This window comes from Onychostoma macrolepis, chromosome 21 (genome assembly GCF_012432095.1).
Source record: "Onychostoma macrolepis isolate SWU-2019 chromosome 21, ASM1243209v1, whole genome shotgun sequence".
NCBI classification, from domain to species: Eukaryota; Metazoa; Chordata; class Actinopteri; order Cypriniformes; family Cyprinidae; genus Onychostoma; species Onychostoma macrolepis.
The window spans coordinates 16752954-16772028 of NC_081175.1; the positions used below are offsets into that span (position 1 = coordinate 16752954).

Genomic DNA, 19075 nt, shown 5'->3' on the forward strand with positions numbered 1-19075 from the left:
ACAGTTCCAGAATGTTTCCCCACCCCGTTTTGGAACCAAATCCTAACGTTCTGGAAACATTCTTTTGGGGGGTTAGCCATTAACTAACGTTCCCAGAATGTTGACAACGCACATGCATGCATTAACATATTAAGGAGGTTTTTGCAAAAACTTTACTTCATGTTCTCTAATGCTGTTTTTAAACGTTTCAAAGAGGTCTTGTTAAACATTTACTAACAATAAATATATTAAGCAGACATTTTTTAAGACGCCGCTTACAAATAAAATCGTGAATATATATCTTTGTCCTCACACTAAGCAATTGTGTTTCTTCGACGAACCCGCTTGTTCAGGGATCGTGAAGCCCGCAGTTGTGGAGATCAGTAGCGGCGCTCGGCCCTCGCCAGGGGTGAAGGTGACTCGCCTGTTGGTGCGGGAGATGCAGAGGAAGCGTCGCGGACGCTCACTCAGCTCCGTCACATCAGTCTAATCATCGAAACAACCCGCTTTCAAGGATCGACCTCACCCTCTCATCGAGGACAGACGGATTAAAGACATTTTCTGAGTGAGGTGGTTTTATTCGTGGATGCGTATGCATGTGTTCTGCACCGAACGGGCGAAAGAACCGCCCCAAATCCGCAGCCAACATTTTTCAAATCGGCAAATCTTCGGTGAGGGATCCGGAGCGCCGGGAGAGCACCGAGAGCACGCGGAGAGCTCAGCGGGCGATGGATGACTGTAGAACGGTGAGCGTGCTGTAGGACAACCGCTGTCACTCATCTGCGGATGCTATTTTTGGATATGCTCTTTTGGTGTCTACACATTTAAATTACTATGAATGATATGCAAATTCACAGGTTTAGCGTTACAAGTATTTGCGAATAATTGCAGTAGATCTGTATAGCCTATCAACATTGATACTAACACATTATAGGCTGCTAAAAGCCCATACGGGATGTGCTCTATTGAAATATGAATAATTATTATTGAGTTGCTTAAAAGATAAATAATTATTGTTATTATGTTTATCATTTGCTATTTGTGTTTTCATACTGCACCATTGTTTAGAAATTACATTCCTCCCCACAATCCCATGTGTTGCTATGTGGCATCTAGATAATGGCAGCTAAACTCGTGTTTACCCTGCTGGGAAATCCAGTTTAAGCTGCTAGCTGTTTTGGAACATTTCTAGCCAGTCCAAAATGATCAACCAGCTACCATGTTCCAAATAACAGCTTGACTATCTGGTAACTGGTTTGGTGCTGGTCTACCAATCAAACCAGCTTCCATGTTCCAAAACACTGCTGTAGCTTAATCTATACACATTGAGTTTCTAAAAATAGACTGAGCAGGATTTGTCTCAATTTTTAGACCGTTCAGGAGTTCAACACTCTTGTGGCTCTCCATCGTGAGCAGGTCATCTCCATAGGGGAGAATACAATTGACTGTCCTTCTTTAAGGGCACAGATGCACAAGACTCGCATCAAAGGATGTGCCGTAGCCCAGGTCGCCTATCAAAACCTCATCGAAATCTCTGGGTAAGCCTGTATGTTAGAACAGCCATGTAGATTTGATGTTGTGTCTGTAAGATGCCATATAATGTGGTTTCTCTTTTTCTCTCTGTGCTTTTCTTAGGCCAGAGGATGGTGAAATCCACCCAGAAATATGCAGATTGTTCATCCAGCTTCAGTGCTGTCTGGAGATGTACATTACTGAGATGCTCAAATCTATGTGTCTGTTGGGTGTTCTGCAGCTCCATAGGAAAGGTGTTGTGTCAATGACAGCCAGCAGAGGACAGCAGATTCTTTACATAAGCAGACATGAGTACATAAAGCTAATATACTGTACGGTGAAATACTACTGTCATTCTGAAGGTGGCAGGGATGGCACAATAAATACATAAAACAGCTCCTTTAAGCATTCACTTGTTTTTTTCTGTAAGCAAAACAAAGCGTAACTTTGAATCTTTTGTCACTTGCTTCAGGAAATGATGTTTGCCCTGAGCCAAACATGGACTACAAGGTTGACGAAAGCTCTGATGTGCCGATGCTGGAAGATCGATCATCGTCACCTGTAGACTTTCCACAGGAATCCTGGGTTGTGTGCACAGACATCGAGAACATAGAGAGGTACGATAAACAGGATGAATGAATTAGGAAAGACAGCTTCCACTTTTTCAGCAGCGTTGGTTCTGGAAGTACTTTTCTAATTAATTTACTCCATAGGGATATGAAACAAGCTACTAGCTCTGAGATGAATCACAACATGACAAACTTTGAAGCAAAAAGTATTTGAAAACCTGAGAAAAAGAAAAAGGAGGACTGTAAACTGCAACCTTTGAAAGGACTGAGCGAATCCCAATACATAATAAAAAAAAAACAATGGCCTAATATAAAACTACTGATTATAGGTGTAAAAACAATACATTTAAATTTTTTGCCAAATATGTATACACTACCGTTTAAATGTTCGAGGTCAGTAAGTTTTTTTTTTTTCTTTTCAGAATGTGTACTTTTATTCATCAAGGATGAAATAATTTATTTAATAATTTATATTGTTACAGAATATTTCTATTTCAAATAAATGTATAAAAAATCCTGAAAAAAAATGTTCCATGGTTTCCACCAAAATATTTAGCAGCACAAATATTTTCAACATTGATAATAATCAGCATATTAGAAAGGATCAGGCGACACTGAAAACTGGAGAAAAGACAGCTTTGCTCATTTTAAATTTTACATTTACAGTTACATTTTAAAATATATTAAAATAGTAAACAGTTAATTAAAATGTTACTGTATTTTTGATCAAATAAATGCAGGTGAGCATAAGAGATTCTTTAAAAAAAAAAGACTTACAGACTCAACTTTTGTATATAAAATGCTTGTCAGTCAATTTAATGGGGTCTTTAAGCGCTTGTACAATAAATCCTTTTTGCTATAATCTCAGTTGACGTCCTATGTTGTGAAATGTCTTCTAGTGATATGCGAGAAATGAGGAACCTTCTAAGCAAACTCAGGGAGACAATGCCTTTGCCACTAAAAAATCAAGGTATGTCTCATAATAGTTTTTTCACACCTTCTAAAAAATATGCTCAATAGCAAGAAATGTGTTTATTTTTTAATGCTGTGTTTTCATGTGTGTAGATGACAGCAGTCTGCTAAATCTGACTCCATATCCACTGGTGAGGCAGAGGAAGAGGCGATTCTCCGGGCTTTGTTGCCTTGTGTCTGGCTGAACCTTCAATACTCTCAAGTCTTCTTTTCTGATCATTGATCAATTTACGCTTCACTCATCTCCTTCGTGTCTCTGGAACTGTTTCGCAAATGTAACTTGTCCCTGGAAAGTGTCAAAACTACTTAATCCCTTGTTGGAGGACAGAATCCCCTCGACTCAAAACCCTGCCAAATGAGGTTTTAAGCAAAATCAATGGTCTATTTTTAGTTACCGAGAGGTTCATTCTTTGTCATGTGCTGTAAAACCATATGATTGTATAAAAAAGCAAGAGAATGAAGTAAAATAATAACATCTGTCTCTGATTTTCTTTTATCATAGTTATAGAATTTGTTGTCAGTGAAAGGGCACGTTTAGTTATAGGATTGCTGTATTTCATCTTCTTGCTTCTTGTTTTTATTTTTATTTTATATATATATATATATATATATATATATATATATATATAAATGTAGTCACTGTGCAATGCTTTTAATTTAGTCTTCCATGAAGGGGAAATTATATATATAAAAAAAAAAATTATATTAGTCATTTTAAGGGCACAAGAGCGCTCTGCACTAAAGCCATTGCTATTTCATTCTAAGCTTGAAACTAATATAACACAATAAAATTCACTATGTACATAATACAAATAATTGTAAATAAAACATTGTATTTATTTGATTTGATTTTAAAGATTTATTTTTCATTTATCCATTCAAGACATCAGGTTTGTGTGAATGCATATCAGTTTAATGAGAGTTTGCAGCATGATTTTTTTCTCCTCATGTCAGGTGTCTATAAAGTGTGCATAGTTACAGCTCATATAAGCTATAAGTCATTTTATAATGATAATAAAGTTGTTGTTTTTTTTACTGTAATTGTTTGTTTTATTGCAACTTAAAGTCATTTGCATTCAGATGTTTTGCCTTTAAAATGAACCTTTAAGAAATTGATGCATGTTTAAAATTAAGACCAAATTGATTATGAAAAACAAGATAACGTGCAAAAGAGACCTCTAATTTGGCATGAAGAACGGCAATAACTTTGACCTGTAATAACATGTTATCCATGTACTCCCTGTCCACATTCCCATGGTCTGAAGCAGGAGCCAAATGTCAAAATGAAGACTTCCAGCTGGAGGGGTTTACTGGAAGCAAAGGGGGATGGACAAATTCTGTTAAGAGTGTTGTGAGAGAATGCTTTAAAACAATTCATCCAGGTCAGAATTAGAGTTACTTTTCCAAAGTAGCTGATTGTGCATCTGTCTCTTTGATTTTAATGTTTATTCAGATTGCTCTCTTCTCAAGAAACTGTCTGTGGTAAGGTCTTGATTACTCAATATATATACTAAAATTAATGCATATATTTGCGTATAACCTACTCCTTTCTACTTTCCCTTAATCTATCAAGTTCCAACAGGGTTTCTTCTCTATGGATCGTGCTACCATTCCCCTTGTCCTACTTTGCACCCTGGCTTCATTTACCCCCATTATGGGATGCTTCTGTGACCATTACCCATGGAGTTCATGGTCCTATTGCACCAAAACCTGTAACTCTGGTACCCAAGCACGTACAAGGTAACCGTTATTTAACATATTTCTGATGTGCAAAGTTGATTATTTTAATATTTGTTTTGTTGCAGGGCTGTACGCTATGATGAACACTGGAACAAAAACAATTGTTTCCAGCTGTGTCAGACACATGAGACCAGAGCGTGCAATGTGGAGGCTTGTCACATACACTGCCAGCTGACTGAGTTTGGACCCTGGTCAGAGTGCTCGCCGTGTGCCAAAAAATCTGTGAGTAAAGCACACAGGTATTAAAATTAAGAGATTTATTCCAAAGTTTGTTTGGGTCCTTAGAGCTGATTGGTCTACCAGAGTTTCAAGAGATGTAATATCAGATATAATGCTGATATAGCAGCAGAATAAATGTGGGACTTTTCACTGTTTGTCCATCTTTTCACATTCCTGAGTTTGTTTCTTCATTGAAACCGATCTAGAGAAATTACAGTGAATGGGTGCCGTCAGAATGAAAGTTCAAACAGCTGATCAAAACCATATCTGTCAAAAGCGGGGGAGAAAAATCATTCTGAAAGTGATTCCAACAATACCATTGCTCTGTGCCGTTATCCTTAGCTGTGGTGTGGACTTTATTTTCTTAGAATTAGAGCAATTTTAATACTTTGTAGTTCTGGTTATTGTTATCAACCTTGGTGTGACGTGGTCTTTAAATTTCAGTTACATTGATATGCCAGTAGGTGGCGATATACGACAAGTCTTTATGAGTGAGTCATTGAATCATTCATTCAACAGATTCGTTCAAAATGCGCTTGTTAAAATGTTAGAAAATGTCTAAAATGTATGTTTCTGAATATTAACTGCTGCAAAAAAGCAATATCATGCTCGCAACCGTGCTGTTTTTCCAAATATCAGCATGTAACCTAAGGTACTAATATTCAGCAATGTCAACATTCTTGCTAGTGTGAAATTGCTTAAATATAGTACACTGCCCTAGTAAGTGTGTGAATAGTGTTTGATTTAGTTCAGAACCAGGTCTGTATTGAGGCCAGCTCAGTTTGGGGGGGACGATTGTAGTCCATCTCTTACAGAGGAAAGAGCCTGTCATCCCTCCAAGGAATGTGGGATTGATCCTGTCAACTGTAAAGACAAGTTCACCTGTGACAGTGGTAATTATCTTCAGCAACTTCTTCACAACAACACAGCATATTTGCGTTTTAGGTTTAAGATTTGTCCTACATTGATTTTATAATCTAGCAAGTATTTGCAGTTTGAAATGCTTAGAAAACAGGTGCATGATTACTAACTTGCTTTATTGCCTTGCTAGGAAGATGTATAAACGCTACTCTGCAGTGCAACAAGCAGAACGACTGTGGGGACAACTCTGACGAGAGAAACTGTGGGCAAATAAAAAGCGTGTGTGCAAGTGAACGGATATTTGCTTTCATTCCTGGAGCAGACCTGATTGGTTATGGGTGAGTTACAGATAAAGATCATTTGGGTTTCTTAGATTGCAGACCATTTTCATGGGCGTGGTAAGCTTTCAGGGAGTTGTCATGCTGTCAGCGAAACAAATCTGCAAATCTGAGATGGTGCTTATTTTAAAACTGATAAAAGTTCTATTTAAAATTAGATTTGATGCTGCAGCAGAGCAGATGAGAGGCGCTGTTCTGGACAACTCATTCATGGGGGGTGAATGCACTCCACAAAAACACAGGAGAAACTACTACAGAATCCCTGCCAACATTGAGAGATATGAAATCAAGGTGGGAAAAATCTCATTTCTGTCTGTCATACTTTGTTAGCTGGAGTAGAAAGATATCCAAATTACACAATATTTTAACACCATACAGGTAGGCTATGTTTATTTGTTTGCTTAATTTCTACCCATTTAGATGTCTAAGATGTACCAAAACCTCTATTAATGTTGTTTTTAGATGATTGCAAAACATCTTTTGTATAGTAAATTATCATGTTGTAATGCTAAAGGATAATTAAAAAGGGTTTTGTAGTTTGTACAAATATAAATTGGGAGAAATATATATCCGTAAAAAAATTACGTATAGTCAGTATTGACCAGGATTTCAATATTAGTGCATCTAAAAAATAACAAATCAGCTATTTATTGTTTTCCCTTAAAACCAATCACACAAGTCATATGAAATGGATTTATGATTGGATTTTCACATTTGATTAGATTTGAATTCATTCCAGGTAGAAAATCTTGAGGATATTAAAGAGCAAGAAATCAAACCCCAAAAAGTCAACATGGCCAAAGAATCACGTCGTTTACTGCTCAAAGAGGCAGTGAAAGCATCTCAACAAAAGGCAAGAGATCTCAAGCTTCAAACTATGATGCTCTATGCCTTATTTATGCCTATTTATTCAGATCTCTTTCTGTAATTTTTGTGCAGGACTCTGAGTTTTACAGGGTGCATCAAGTTGTTGCCACATCAACATTCAGACTGAAACCCTCTGGCCTCTACTTAGCAGACCAGTTCCTTCAGTTTCTAAACAGTCTACCACTGGAATACAACTATGCCCTTTACAGACAGATCTTCCAGCTGTTTGGGACACATTATTTCAGCTCTGGGACATTAGGAGGAAAGTATGACCTCCTTTTCCAATATGATCGAGAAGAACTAAAAACCTATGGTAAGCAGATGTTATCATCTGATTGCAACACGTGGAGCTCATGTGACTTCATTAGATTGTTTTCTCTCATTTCTGAAATACAATGAAACTGTTCCTTCAAATCAGTTGTATCTCCTTACGATTCCCAGGACTGACAGAAGTAGAAATGAATAGTTGCTTTAGTCAGGATTCCTCCATCATTACTATATTCTATAACAGAGAATCATATAGTTCCACATGTGGGAAACATACATTACAAACCAAATATGAAGGTAATACATGCACAAATGTACTATTTAATATATAAGGCTTATGTTTTAAGATATAAGCCCAATTTGAAATGCATTTGTCCACTCCAGGGTCAATTGTAAAAGCAGCAGAGAAGTGTATCACGTCAGTGCAAGGAGGTAGAGCTGAATTTACAGCAGCCCTGGCCTGGGAGAAGAGAGGTGTATCGCCAGACAGCACCACATACCAGAACTGGATCAAATCTACAATAGACAATCCAACTGTTATAGATTTTGAGGTTAGGAAGAGAAACCTGTCAAATATTTATGGGTATGAATGAACTTAAAATAGCTACAATAAATCATCAGATTAATATTGATTTGTCAATGTCTTATCTAGCTTTTGCCTTTAGTGAATTTGGTTCGGGGCTTCTCTTGCTCTGTGACGAAGAGAAGACATCTTCATAAGGCACTGGAAGAGTATCAGACCGAATTTGATTCCTGCAAATGTGCCCCCTGCCCCAATAATGCTCGGCCTGCTCTTTCTGGGACAGAGTGCATTTGTATTTGCCAGACCGGGACCTATGGGCCAAACTGCGAGAAACGAGCCCGGGACTATACTACAGGTTCACATGCATGCCTAGAAATATCTTTCTCATTAAAATGTTAATTTAATATAATATTATTAAGATAGAATATTAATACAGATATATAATATACATAATATTAATCAAGTAAAATGCTTAAAAAATAATTCATTATAAAAAAATAGATAAGGTGTCTGAAATAAATTTCTGTCCACATCTCACAGAGGAAGTTGATGGGCGCTGGAGTTGCTGGAGCTCTTGGAGTACTTGTGACCCCACCTTGAAGAAGCATCGCTCCGTATCTGTAACAACCCTGCACCGCAGCGAGGTGGCAGACCCTGCCAAGGCCCTGAGAAACAGGTGGAGGAATGCACCATCTCTATTTTCCAGACGTAAGTGCACTGTCTTGTCTGTAGACTGTTGGTGAGGTCAGTCGCAGCCAGGGGTGCCGCTACGGATTCTGGGCCCCCTGGACAGCATATCACTCGGGCCCTCCTGCATTCAGTTGTGGGGGGGATTTTGTATGTAATGGCAAAGTAATTATATTTAGTTTCGTTTTTTTTTTTTTTATTAAGTTAATTTAGAAAAATGTTTGGAGCATTTTTTTTTGTTCGTTAGATACATTTTTTTCTTTCTCTTCGCGAGGACTGGAATTGAGAACCGCTGGGTCAGTGGCACTTTATTGCAAATGCAATTTGCACATAATTACATGTGTGAACGCATACAAATTTGTTCTTAGCTTCATTATGATGTTGAATAATTTGAATTGTTCTAAAATAGGCAGTGTGTGCATGCAGCTAGTCATTTGCATACAATCCATTCAGTCTCACCTCTCTCTTCTACTCACTTGTGCTCTCTCTCTCTCTCACACACACACACACACACACACACACACACACACACACACACTCTATTGCTTAGATCTTGGAGAAAAATGTGTGTTTCCTGAAACCACTTGAAATATAGACCAAGAGTACATGTGATTGTACTTTAGAGCTTTCATTTGCCAGCTATGCATATGCCTGTACAGAATGCTTTTTTATCCTCAGACATAATAATTTTGTCATTTTGTTTAGTTGTTAAATTTCTAATAATATATTTAGTCCATATATAGTCCCAACAAAAAAAAAAAATCCATGATTTACTCACCCTTATGTAATTAAAACATGTATGACTTTCTTGTATGAAATACAAAAGATATTTTGAAGAATGTTAGTAACCGGTTTCAGTTCCCATTGACTTCCATTATATTTTTTGACTATACAATGGACACCAAAAGTCAGTGAGACCCGAAACTGCTTGGCTACCAAAATATCTTCTTTTGTGTTCCGCAAAAGAAAGTAAGTCTTACAGGTTTGGAACAACATAAGGGTGATTTTTGGGTGAACTATCCCTTTAAATGAATATTAATTCACTGATAAATTACTGTTCAATTCTAATAATTAATATTTGGCTTAACTGTAGTTTCAGTTGGTTCAAAATTTGATTGTATAGGTATTAATTTGAATGCATTTTAAATTTCATGTGCAATGAATGCAACACATGTCTTTCACAGGCAAAATGTGTGCATTAATGATGATGACTCTGAGACTGAAGGGTCCCGTGAGAGCCAGTTGCCCCCTGGATCTTCTGGCTGTCCAAAACCCCATCCACCTGCCAACAGCCACCTGAGGGTTTGGAAACACAAGACTTTTAGATCACATGCCAGTTATTCCTGCCTGCTTCCACTAATGTCCAGCTTTTCCCTCTAATTCCAGATCAACAAACGTCAGTACGATTATGGAGATCACGAGGAGTTTGTTTGCTTCACTGGTTTTAAACTGGATGGATACCAGCTCATTCACTGTTTGCAAGATGGTACTTGGGAGAAGCCAAAGGGACTGTGCATTAGTAAGCCATAGAAATGCTGATATAATTTATGATCTGAAAGCTTGATTTGTCCCGTACATTTTTCACTCCATATGTTTTCCTGTCATTCCAGAAAATGTTTGCACCAAACCCACTGTACCTGATGGCATGGCGATATACCCAGACAAAATGGAGTTTCAAGTAGGAAGTGACATCATGCTGGCCTGCTTAGAGAGTGGCATGAGTCCCTCAGGGCGTCAATATTACACGTGTGGGAAGAGCCTTGTTTGGGAGCCAAACATCCCACAAGACATACACTGCAAGATTGGTGCTTTCACAGAATAAATGAGCTTTTGTATAATATTTCACAAAACATTCACATTCACATCTTTAGCTCCTTTGATGCAAACGGTTAAATTAATAACACATATTTTTCCGCAGATAAACCCTTTGTACCAGACAGCAGCTGTAAACCTGGAGAGATGCATGATGGGACTAAATGCATCTGCATGTCCAAAGAGAGATGCAGGTATGAATGTGTCCTGGATTCATTTTGTCAATAGTTTCAAGTTTTGTGGACCCTTTTGTTGTGGTCTGTTTGGAAACTTGACCATTAAGCACCATGTATTTGTGTATCCTGCAGAAATTACAGAGCAGAACTGTGTGTCTTTGACGCTGACAAGGAGACTGCCATTATGATGTCCCTCTGTGCTTTTCATGCTGACCGTTGTCATGGAGACAGATTATACTTTATGAATAATGGACCATGCAAAACCGACGCAGGCAGTCTGGACTGGGCCAAATTCAGGGCCAGCGTATCTGAGCAGAGCTCGGTGCGGGAGCCCTGCGGTTCAGACACCTGTTACGAGTGGGAGACCTGCTCAGGTACAGATCTGATCACGAATCCTTATGTAACGTGGTATTTCAGAATCAAAGCATCTTTGGTTTGTATTCAATTGAAATAATTCAACATCGTCTTTTCTTCTTAGTATCAAAAACATGCGAGTGCAAAATCCCCAGGGAATGTTCCAAAGAAGGGAAGCAAATGTACTGCCTGAAAATTGTGAGAATGCAAAGCACACGGAGCTTGAATCTGTGCTTCATGGCTGCCATGAAGTGCAGCAAGATGGAGTTTGAGCTTCTGCATGAAGGTCCTTGTGCAAGTTCTTAATTGTGCACCAATTTTGTAGACATTTTCACAGCTGAAATGCTCACTCATTATTGATTTGTACAGATAACCGTTTGTTGTTTTATAGTCACTCACAGTATGCTATGCAGTTATTTTTTTGAGCTGTCTGGATATTGATGTGGAACTTCACAATAAAACGTTATCAGACTTTCAGAGGTGTTCTTGTATTTATCTTTTAAAGCTTATTAAGTGTATATTTTTGCAACATTCAAATGCTTTCTTCCATCCCAGCATGTGCAGAGACAAATAAAAGGAAGTTATTTTTATGTCGATTACACTGAAAAGTGTAACTGTGACTTTGATTTGTTTGTCAACCACATTGCTCACAATTTAAGAACCATTTTATTAATGAATGTGCACTTATTTACAATATTTTTTTATATATATATTACATACTACTACACATTACAGTTAAAAAAATCATACAGTTGCAACAAGCAATTGAAAGTTGTTGTTTATGCCTGACAATGTCCAATGCTAAGTACGGTGATGTCTTTTCCTTGACATCTCCAAGCCCCGGCCTCACACTCTGAAACCATCTCAGGATCTCCGCCCGTTAGAGAGACACACAGGTGGGCGGAGTCATCTGAACAGTCTTCAGGATCTTTACATTCACATTTCGAACCTGGGGACACATTTACATGTTTTACATATACATTTTTTGCACTTATTAGACACTTATCCAAAGCAACTTATTTTAAAGCTATGACTTTTTTTGCACAGAGGGAAACAGAGATATGACTAAAATGTAAGAATAAATATATATTTCATATTTGAAATATACTTATGTACACAATTATTAGTTTCATTAATTTAACAAAAATATATACATATTAAAATAAAAAATATATATAATAAAATCAATTATTTATTTTTGTTTTACCATATATTATTATTGCTATACATTATGCATTAGTATATAAATAATGTATTTTAAAATAAATAGTTAAAACTGCACATAAGATAAGTATCATGTCATTTATCCTTACATAAAAAGGTTTTCATGTTTTATAATGAGCCTACCGTCACATGTCTCCCACTCATGGCAGTCCTGACAGGATGTGAATTTGGTTTCTGGCCAACTGCATGCACTATCTTGTAGCAAAGTAAAGGTTTGCCCCAGACACTGCAAGGCCCCGAGCTGGCAGATGCTCATTCTGTTCACCCGTCCAGGACGCACAGAGGCACAAATGTGGAGTGACGCCCTGGTCAACGTCACATAGAGATTTCACATTAATGCATGATGCATTGTATGGTCATTATTACTTTTGCATTCAATACAGTAACTGATAAACTTACTTGCATTCATATGGCATTTTGCAAACACACTGACCCTTTGCTGATTTTTCCCATGGTTTACAGAGTAGGCTTGGTTGAGTGGGCACTGCATCCGCTATTCAGAAACACAATATAAGCAATAATTGAAACCATGTGCCTGATTGGTGCTTATTAGGAACCTACAACCTACCTGGCTTGCATCGGACACTCTCAAGTGTTGGATACCAGCTGAGACCAAGACGGCACATGATTTCTGCTTCGCCTTCTTTCTGCATCCCACTTGGGCATGACAGGGTCACACTCTCCCCAATCAGATAAGCTTGTTTTGAGGGTGTGGTAATGACATTACTCAGAACAGCTGGAGGATCACATGCAGTTTCTGGTGAATATACAATAAAAAGAAAAAGAGATTAAGCAATCACTTAGCAATGCTCTAACAACTACCCAGAACACTTTAGAATTACCCATATAACAGCAAATAAATTGGCCAAAATACTTTAAAATGCATTTTAGAGGAAAGAAAATATTCCAATCTTACAGTAGCCTATGTAGGCTAAATACATATGCGCTTATTAGGGCTCAAAATTGATTATATACAGATAATGTAATATATAATAATATAATAATGCTTCATTTTTATTTACATTGGAACATTGCATAATATGTTACTTTTTGATTTGTTTCAAACGTTGTGTGCTCACAGGAGTTATATAGCCAAATAAAGCTTTCTTCAAATGTGAAATGTGAATGTATTCTCTTTGGATTGAAATATATGGAGGGCAAAATCTATTTTGTAAATGCTTTTAAAAGTATATATTTGTATTTTAAATATATATATATATATATTTTATACATATTTTAAATATATATAAAAAAATGGCCATAAAATATATTGGTAGAAAATATATTTACGTAAATATATTTTGAAACATACCTCAGCAATTCAAAAAATATATATAAATATATATACATTTATATACTTATAGAATTACTTTTGCACTGCATGGGTGATATCCTCCAGGTCAGGTTCTCTGTACACTCAGCGACTGGATTGCCAATGTGATCATATCCGTCTGTGCAGGTGTACTCAATCTTACTTCCCACTGGATAGATGTCTTTGGGGTCCTGAATACATGATGGGTGAGATGTAAAGCTAACCCTGGAACAACATATAAAACTACCAAATTTTGCTTAATCGCAACCTTTAATTTGCAATCGCAAAGTTTAATCGCAACATATAATCATTGCAGTTAATAGTGTTCACCGTCTGTTTGATTACATGTAATTTGTAACAAACTGCCTGATTTTTACAATACATTTCTGCCATAGTCACCACTAATAACCTACTCCTTAATATAATGTAGAAACTTACAATTTTATGTAAAGCTGCTTTGCAACGATTTGTATCGTGAAAAGCGCTATACAAATAAACTTGAATTGAATTAAAGCATGTCTGTTGCGAGTTTTGTGTATTGAAGGGGTTTTCACTTGTGTGCGTATTCCCACCCCCATCCAGTTTCTTTGCTTAGGGAGGCACTTACCAAAACAAATCCATTTATCAAAGGAGGTGGAGTTTTACACGTCTTCACTGGTGTCACTGAGGGATCAAAGCAATGGGGCTCCATCAATCTAAAGTATGAAAAACTGTTGTGAGTCTAGGTCTGAAAAAACCAAAACCAAAATAAAATGTACAAATTTTTGATCCTCACTTGAGGTGTTCAAAATCAGGGTCCTCACAGCTCTTCCGCTCTATGGTCTCTCCTATACAATTCCTGCCTCCATTTCTTGGAGCAGGATTATTACACAAACGAGTCCTTGACTTTTGACCTTGAGAGCAGCTACTCCAGGCAGACCAACAGCTCCAGACTCCTTCAATCACTCCTAAAATGCAAGACCAGTTTAACATATTTGAGACAAGATGAACAGGCTTGTTACTTTTAACAAATAAACTGCTTTCAGTGTTGAATCAATGCTTTCGCTGCTGACTCTTTAACGTCACAAGAAAAGAAAAACTTATCTGCGTTGTAAATGTAAACGAGTTGTGAGCTGTCTGTATTGAATATGGTGCAATAATAAACCACGTACCGTGAGGTTCATTTGTCTGATTTCCAAACAAATAACTTATCCACAAGTTGTTTTAATGAACAGTTCAGCTCCAAAAAATCGGTTTGCAAATGAATCCTTCAATTCAGTGAACAGATTCATAGCAGGAACTGATTCAACTGAATCAATCTGACTTACTTACTGAACTACAAGTTTTCATCATCTTCAGAGATGTGTCATATCATTACTGACTGATTGTTCGGATGATAGTGTGCCATTAAATATACACATTTGCATTTGATTTTATTTGTAACAAATGAACAAACATTCTTACCTGGCTGTTCTCCGAGGACATGGCCATTCTGGCAGGCATTACCGTTGGTGTCCGGCCTGCACACACAGGCACACACACCGTTAGTGAGCACAGCCATGCCATTGTTCTGACACGGTCTGCAGTGACAAGGGCTCTGCTCCTCCAGATAGACCTCCAGTGCCCTCTTGAGGTGGAGTTTCTTCAGCTCGGCACACGGCACCTCTTTGACCAATTCATACATTGGCCGCAACTAGGAATATGACACTATATTATGAATGCTTCTATACTTACTTTATACTTCTACGCATGTGTTTTTGATGTCTTAATTCTGTCATACCTTCTGTTTTATTACTTTAGGGAACTCCTTTACTGATCCAGCCCATTTGGAATACATCTGTTTGTTACTGTCAGGGTTTTCCAAGTCTAGAAGACTAAGGCCAGAGATATAAGCGGGATGTCCTCCGATAATATCTGTTTTGACTGGCATCTTATGATTTCTGTTCTCTGTGAAACATTACAAAGGGTATGTCAGGTCATAACAGTCAAATCTGATATTTAAATTACATTCATTGACAAAGAATCAGTCATTCGGACTAACCGCTGGAACTCTCAATTGTCTTCATCAGTTTCGTACACTTGGTTTTTTTCTTTTTATAGAAGAACCGTCGCTTCACACGTGTAATACACTGGTGGAAATCAATATCCGTTTTACCTGAATTAAAAGAAAACTACATTAAACAAAAAGATTGATTCACAAATGGATTTTACACAGGGATTTTGTCGATGAAGGAAAACTAAAATGACTATTCTGGCATCCATCACACAAAACTTGGACTGAAGCATGCACAAAATTGTCTAGACCAGAGAAATCAAGTTTGATTGAGGGTTTTGGGCCAAAAGTAAACGTTGCACTGACTGCATCCAAAAAATTTGTACTAAAATATATTACATTTAAAATAAAAAATTTACCAAATGTAAATGTTTGAATTTTTTACAATTTTATTTAATCAAATTCACTTATTTTGAAATATTTTAATATTACATATTGCATGTGTCATGGTACTCTTGTGAACGCACATCGATTGACACAGAAGAGAAGAAATTGTTGCATAAACTCATTATTTTTGTTTTGTTGTTTTTTTGGCGCACAAAAAAAAATTCTCCTAGCTTCATAAAATTACAGTTGAATCACTGATGTTACATGGACTATTTTAACTATGTTTCTGGCCTTTGAACTTTTAATTACATTGCTGTCTATGGAGGGTCAGAAAGCTCTCGGATTTCATCAAAAATGAACGAAGGTCTTATGGGTTTGGAACGACACGAGAGTGAGAAATTAATTACAGAATTTTCATTTTTGGGTGAACTGTCCCTTTAAATATTAACAGAGGAAAAACGGAAGTTAACACATACTCATCTCCATCATATAACTTGCATCCAGCTCCAGCAGGGCCCGATACTGGCCTCCCAGAGAGCCCTCTTCCATGTAGTGTGTGCCATAACGCTGTATAAACAATCGATAGGCCGATGGGTCATACGTGCTGGGCAGGGCCGAAAGATCCTTCCAGAAGTCTTCAGATAGAGGGAGGTACTGAGGAGCATTGTTCTGGAACTGAGCCACCTCTACCTCATTTCTTATTATCAGCAGATGATAGGTCTTTAAGACAGAAAGTACAGCATTTTAAATATAATACAATCAAATATTTGTAGCCTTTTTTACCATTTAATATGCTGAGTCCATGGTTACCTTGTCCTGTTTCAATTCGTTATGAAAGGTTTTATGATCATGACCTCCTCTAATGCTTTTCCTTTCCTCTTCATGCCTCATGTAGGACCAGGAACTGTTGAAGTACTCGTCAGTGAAGTCATTTTCAACACTGACCTGAAAGGAAATACAGAAACTTTTATATTATACAGTCAAACCAAAAATTAATCATTTTTTGAATTTTTTTTTTTTTTACTATTGGGTGCAGGACAAATTCTTCATACAGTGGACTACCAGTAAAACTGATAAAAATTTGGGACCAAAAATTATTCAGTCACTTTGACCTGACCATGTTTATCTTAGTGTTTTTTCTTTAATTGCTAATGCAACCTTTTTACACCACAGACTGAACAAAATAAAACATTGCTTTGTAATTGGTTGACCTAAATTGGTATTATATAATTGTGTACTTAAATTTCAACAGCTGAATAATTTTTGGTTGATTGTAATCCATTCTAAACCTTTCTATCAACGTTATCTGACATTATCAAGATGAATTTGTTCTTACACAGTTCTTGTCATATTTTATTACCACTTTTCTATAGCATATAAACTGTGATAATGTGAGAAATGTTGAAGGTGTCTGAATAAATTTTGGTTTGACTGTAATAGCCTAGCTATCATTATAATAAATAGCTGAGCCTAAAATTAAATTTTCACCTGAAAGCTATATCTGAGTAGACTATGTGGAAGTCTGTAGAAATCTCTGTGATCTCCGCTGAAGACTTTCTTGCATTGACCACCAAAGTTACGAGTGTTAATGACACCGGCTCTCAGCTCACCCGTCAACACATCAAACCTAAGGGATGCCAAATATTACATATTGTATTATACCATTAATTTAACAATAGTTTATACTGAGTGTAAAAGCCATATTTTACCCTCTTCCTGTGAGGTCAGAGTTGGGCGGTGGTTTTTGCTCATTACACACTATAGTGTCACTGCCACTACAGCGCTGCTCATCTAAACTATCTTCACAGTCATGATCCCCATTGCACACCAGAGACGGATTGATGCACTGGCCTATAAATAAACAAACCACTGAAAACTGTAAACTGTCGACACAAATTTAATATCACAGCCAGAAGTGACTTACCAGATGTGCAGCGAAACCTGTTTCCACATCCTGCCTGTAGGGGGCAGCTTTTCTTTGGTGAACAGGCCTGTCTCTGGATAGCCTCGCCTGTACAAGAGCTGCCTCCAAACTGAGGGAACTTCTCTACGGGACGGATACGAACCTGAGAGAAAACCCCATTAGAAGGTCAGTCATTTGGTTCTGGCCAGTAGCAATTATACTCTCTAAACCTGCTTCAAATAAAGCTGTGTTTATTTGCTTGCCTGTGTCTTGGTACAGCCGTCACACTCTGACCAGTCCCCATATGGTCCCCACCTGCAGTTTACAGGCTTCTCACACCTTGCATAACAAAAATGTTCCAGGTTAATAGACGCAAAATATCCAAAATGACTTATTAACAACCGAATAAAATATAGGTTGTATGCAGCACTCACCAAATACAAGGCAGAAACGTGAGAAGAACTAATAAAGAGGCTCTAGCAGCTGGGCCCATCTGAAAACATCAGAGTTATTTTAGTATTATTTATACACTATTTTAGCATTTAATAACTATTTAAAAAAAAAAAACGTTTTATTTGTAATTTACTTGATTACTAATTTACTAACGTGTTTTTTAAAAAAGTTAGTTAAGGTAATATTTCTAAAGTTCGTTTAAGTCCAAAGGCCCATTAACCATGATAACTACAACGATAACTTTAATAGTTCCATATAGTTCTAAAAGCCGTTCTAAATGTATAAGAATAGTAGATGCACACCATAGCTATAACGACACAAAGGAACGATATGGTTGGAATCCTTTTCAGAACGATTTTTTCCCCCAGCTGATGATCGATAAAAACATTGACAGCCAATAATCAGAATCCACTTGACTTTAAATAGCCCAAACATTTAGAGCGACAGACAACAAAACTTTATCTGGCGTTGGTGTGGACGCTAATATTAATAGGCTAGTTCTCTTTATCGTTTCGTTCTGTGTGTGAACGGGCTTTAATGTTTTCATCTAATATTTATATTTTATTATATTTTACTTAACAGTAACACTGGAATCTAGCCTTGAACACCTTACTTTTTATTCTCAGCAATTCATTCTTTACCTAAACCTTTTGTGTGAACAACTTCTTACCTTAATGCTGTGAATGCTGTAGACTAGACAGATTGTGATGGACCCTGCTCATATAGCCTACAGGAGCTCTTACAACATCATTCTGCCTCGGACAGGAATTCCCAGCATGACTCAGCTGAGGGACAGTCAGTGCTGGCTTGTTTTCCTTCACGCTGATTTTGCCAGTTTATGTTCATCAGTGGGATTACTGTGCCACAATCTTGTCTTTAAATTGGCAAATTCCAGTAAACAGTGTATGTTGTTTTTTGTTTCTGTCATTTGAAAAAATCATGGGTTTC

General features: G+C 37.2%; 2 protein-coding genes across 2 annotated transcripts; one reads left to right on the plus strand and one right to left on the minus strand.

Annotated features, from left to right (window-relative positions):
* Positions 1-57: 57 nt before the first annotated feature.
* Positions 58-11353, plus strand: c6 (complement component 6). The gene is given in 25 exon segments (XM_058757449.1): positions 58-725; positions 1351-1517; positions 1615-1745; positions 1964-2108; positions 2960-3030; positions 3126-3205; positions 4391-4414; positions 4615-4772; positions 4838-4994; positions 5740-5884; positions 6043-6190; positions 6349-6481; positions 6930-7043; positions 7130-7370; positions 7499-7621; positions 7709-7875; positions 7977-8202; positions 8388-8456; positions 8459-8555; positions 9719-9836; positions 9921-10053; positions 10145-10339; positions 10453-10540; positions 10655-10896; positions 11001-11353. Coding segments are annotated over 25 exon segments (3504 nt in total). The 5' UTR covers positions 58-575; the 3' UTR covers positions 11183-11353.
* Positions 11354-11523: 170 nt separating this feature from the next.
* On the minus strand, positions 11524-19008 carry c7b (complement component 7b). The gene is made up of 18 exons (XM_058757224.1): positions 18798-19008; positions 18109-18167; positions 17938-18013; positions 17696-17837; positions 17481-17622; positions 17260-17398; positions 16582-16716; positions 16248-16491; positions 15433-15546; positions 15172-15338; positions 14856-15084; positions 14188-14359; positions 14020-14107; positions 13471-13603; positions 12669-12857; positions 12500-12593; positions 12224-12405; positions 11524-11825 (listed from the first exon to the last, which is right to left on the minus strand). The coding sequence occupies exons 2-18, from the start codon at positions 18165-18167 to the stop codon at positions 11656-11658; spliced, it is 2475 nt and encodes an 824-aa protein (XP_058613207.1). The 5' UTR covers positions 18798-19008; the 3' UTR covers positions 11524-11655.
* Between the last annotated feature and the right edge of the window lie 67 nt (positions 19009-19075).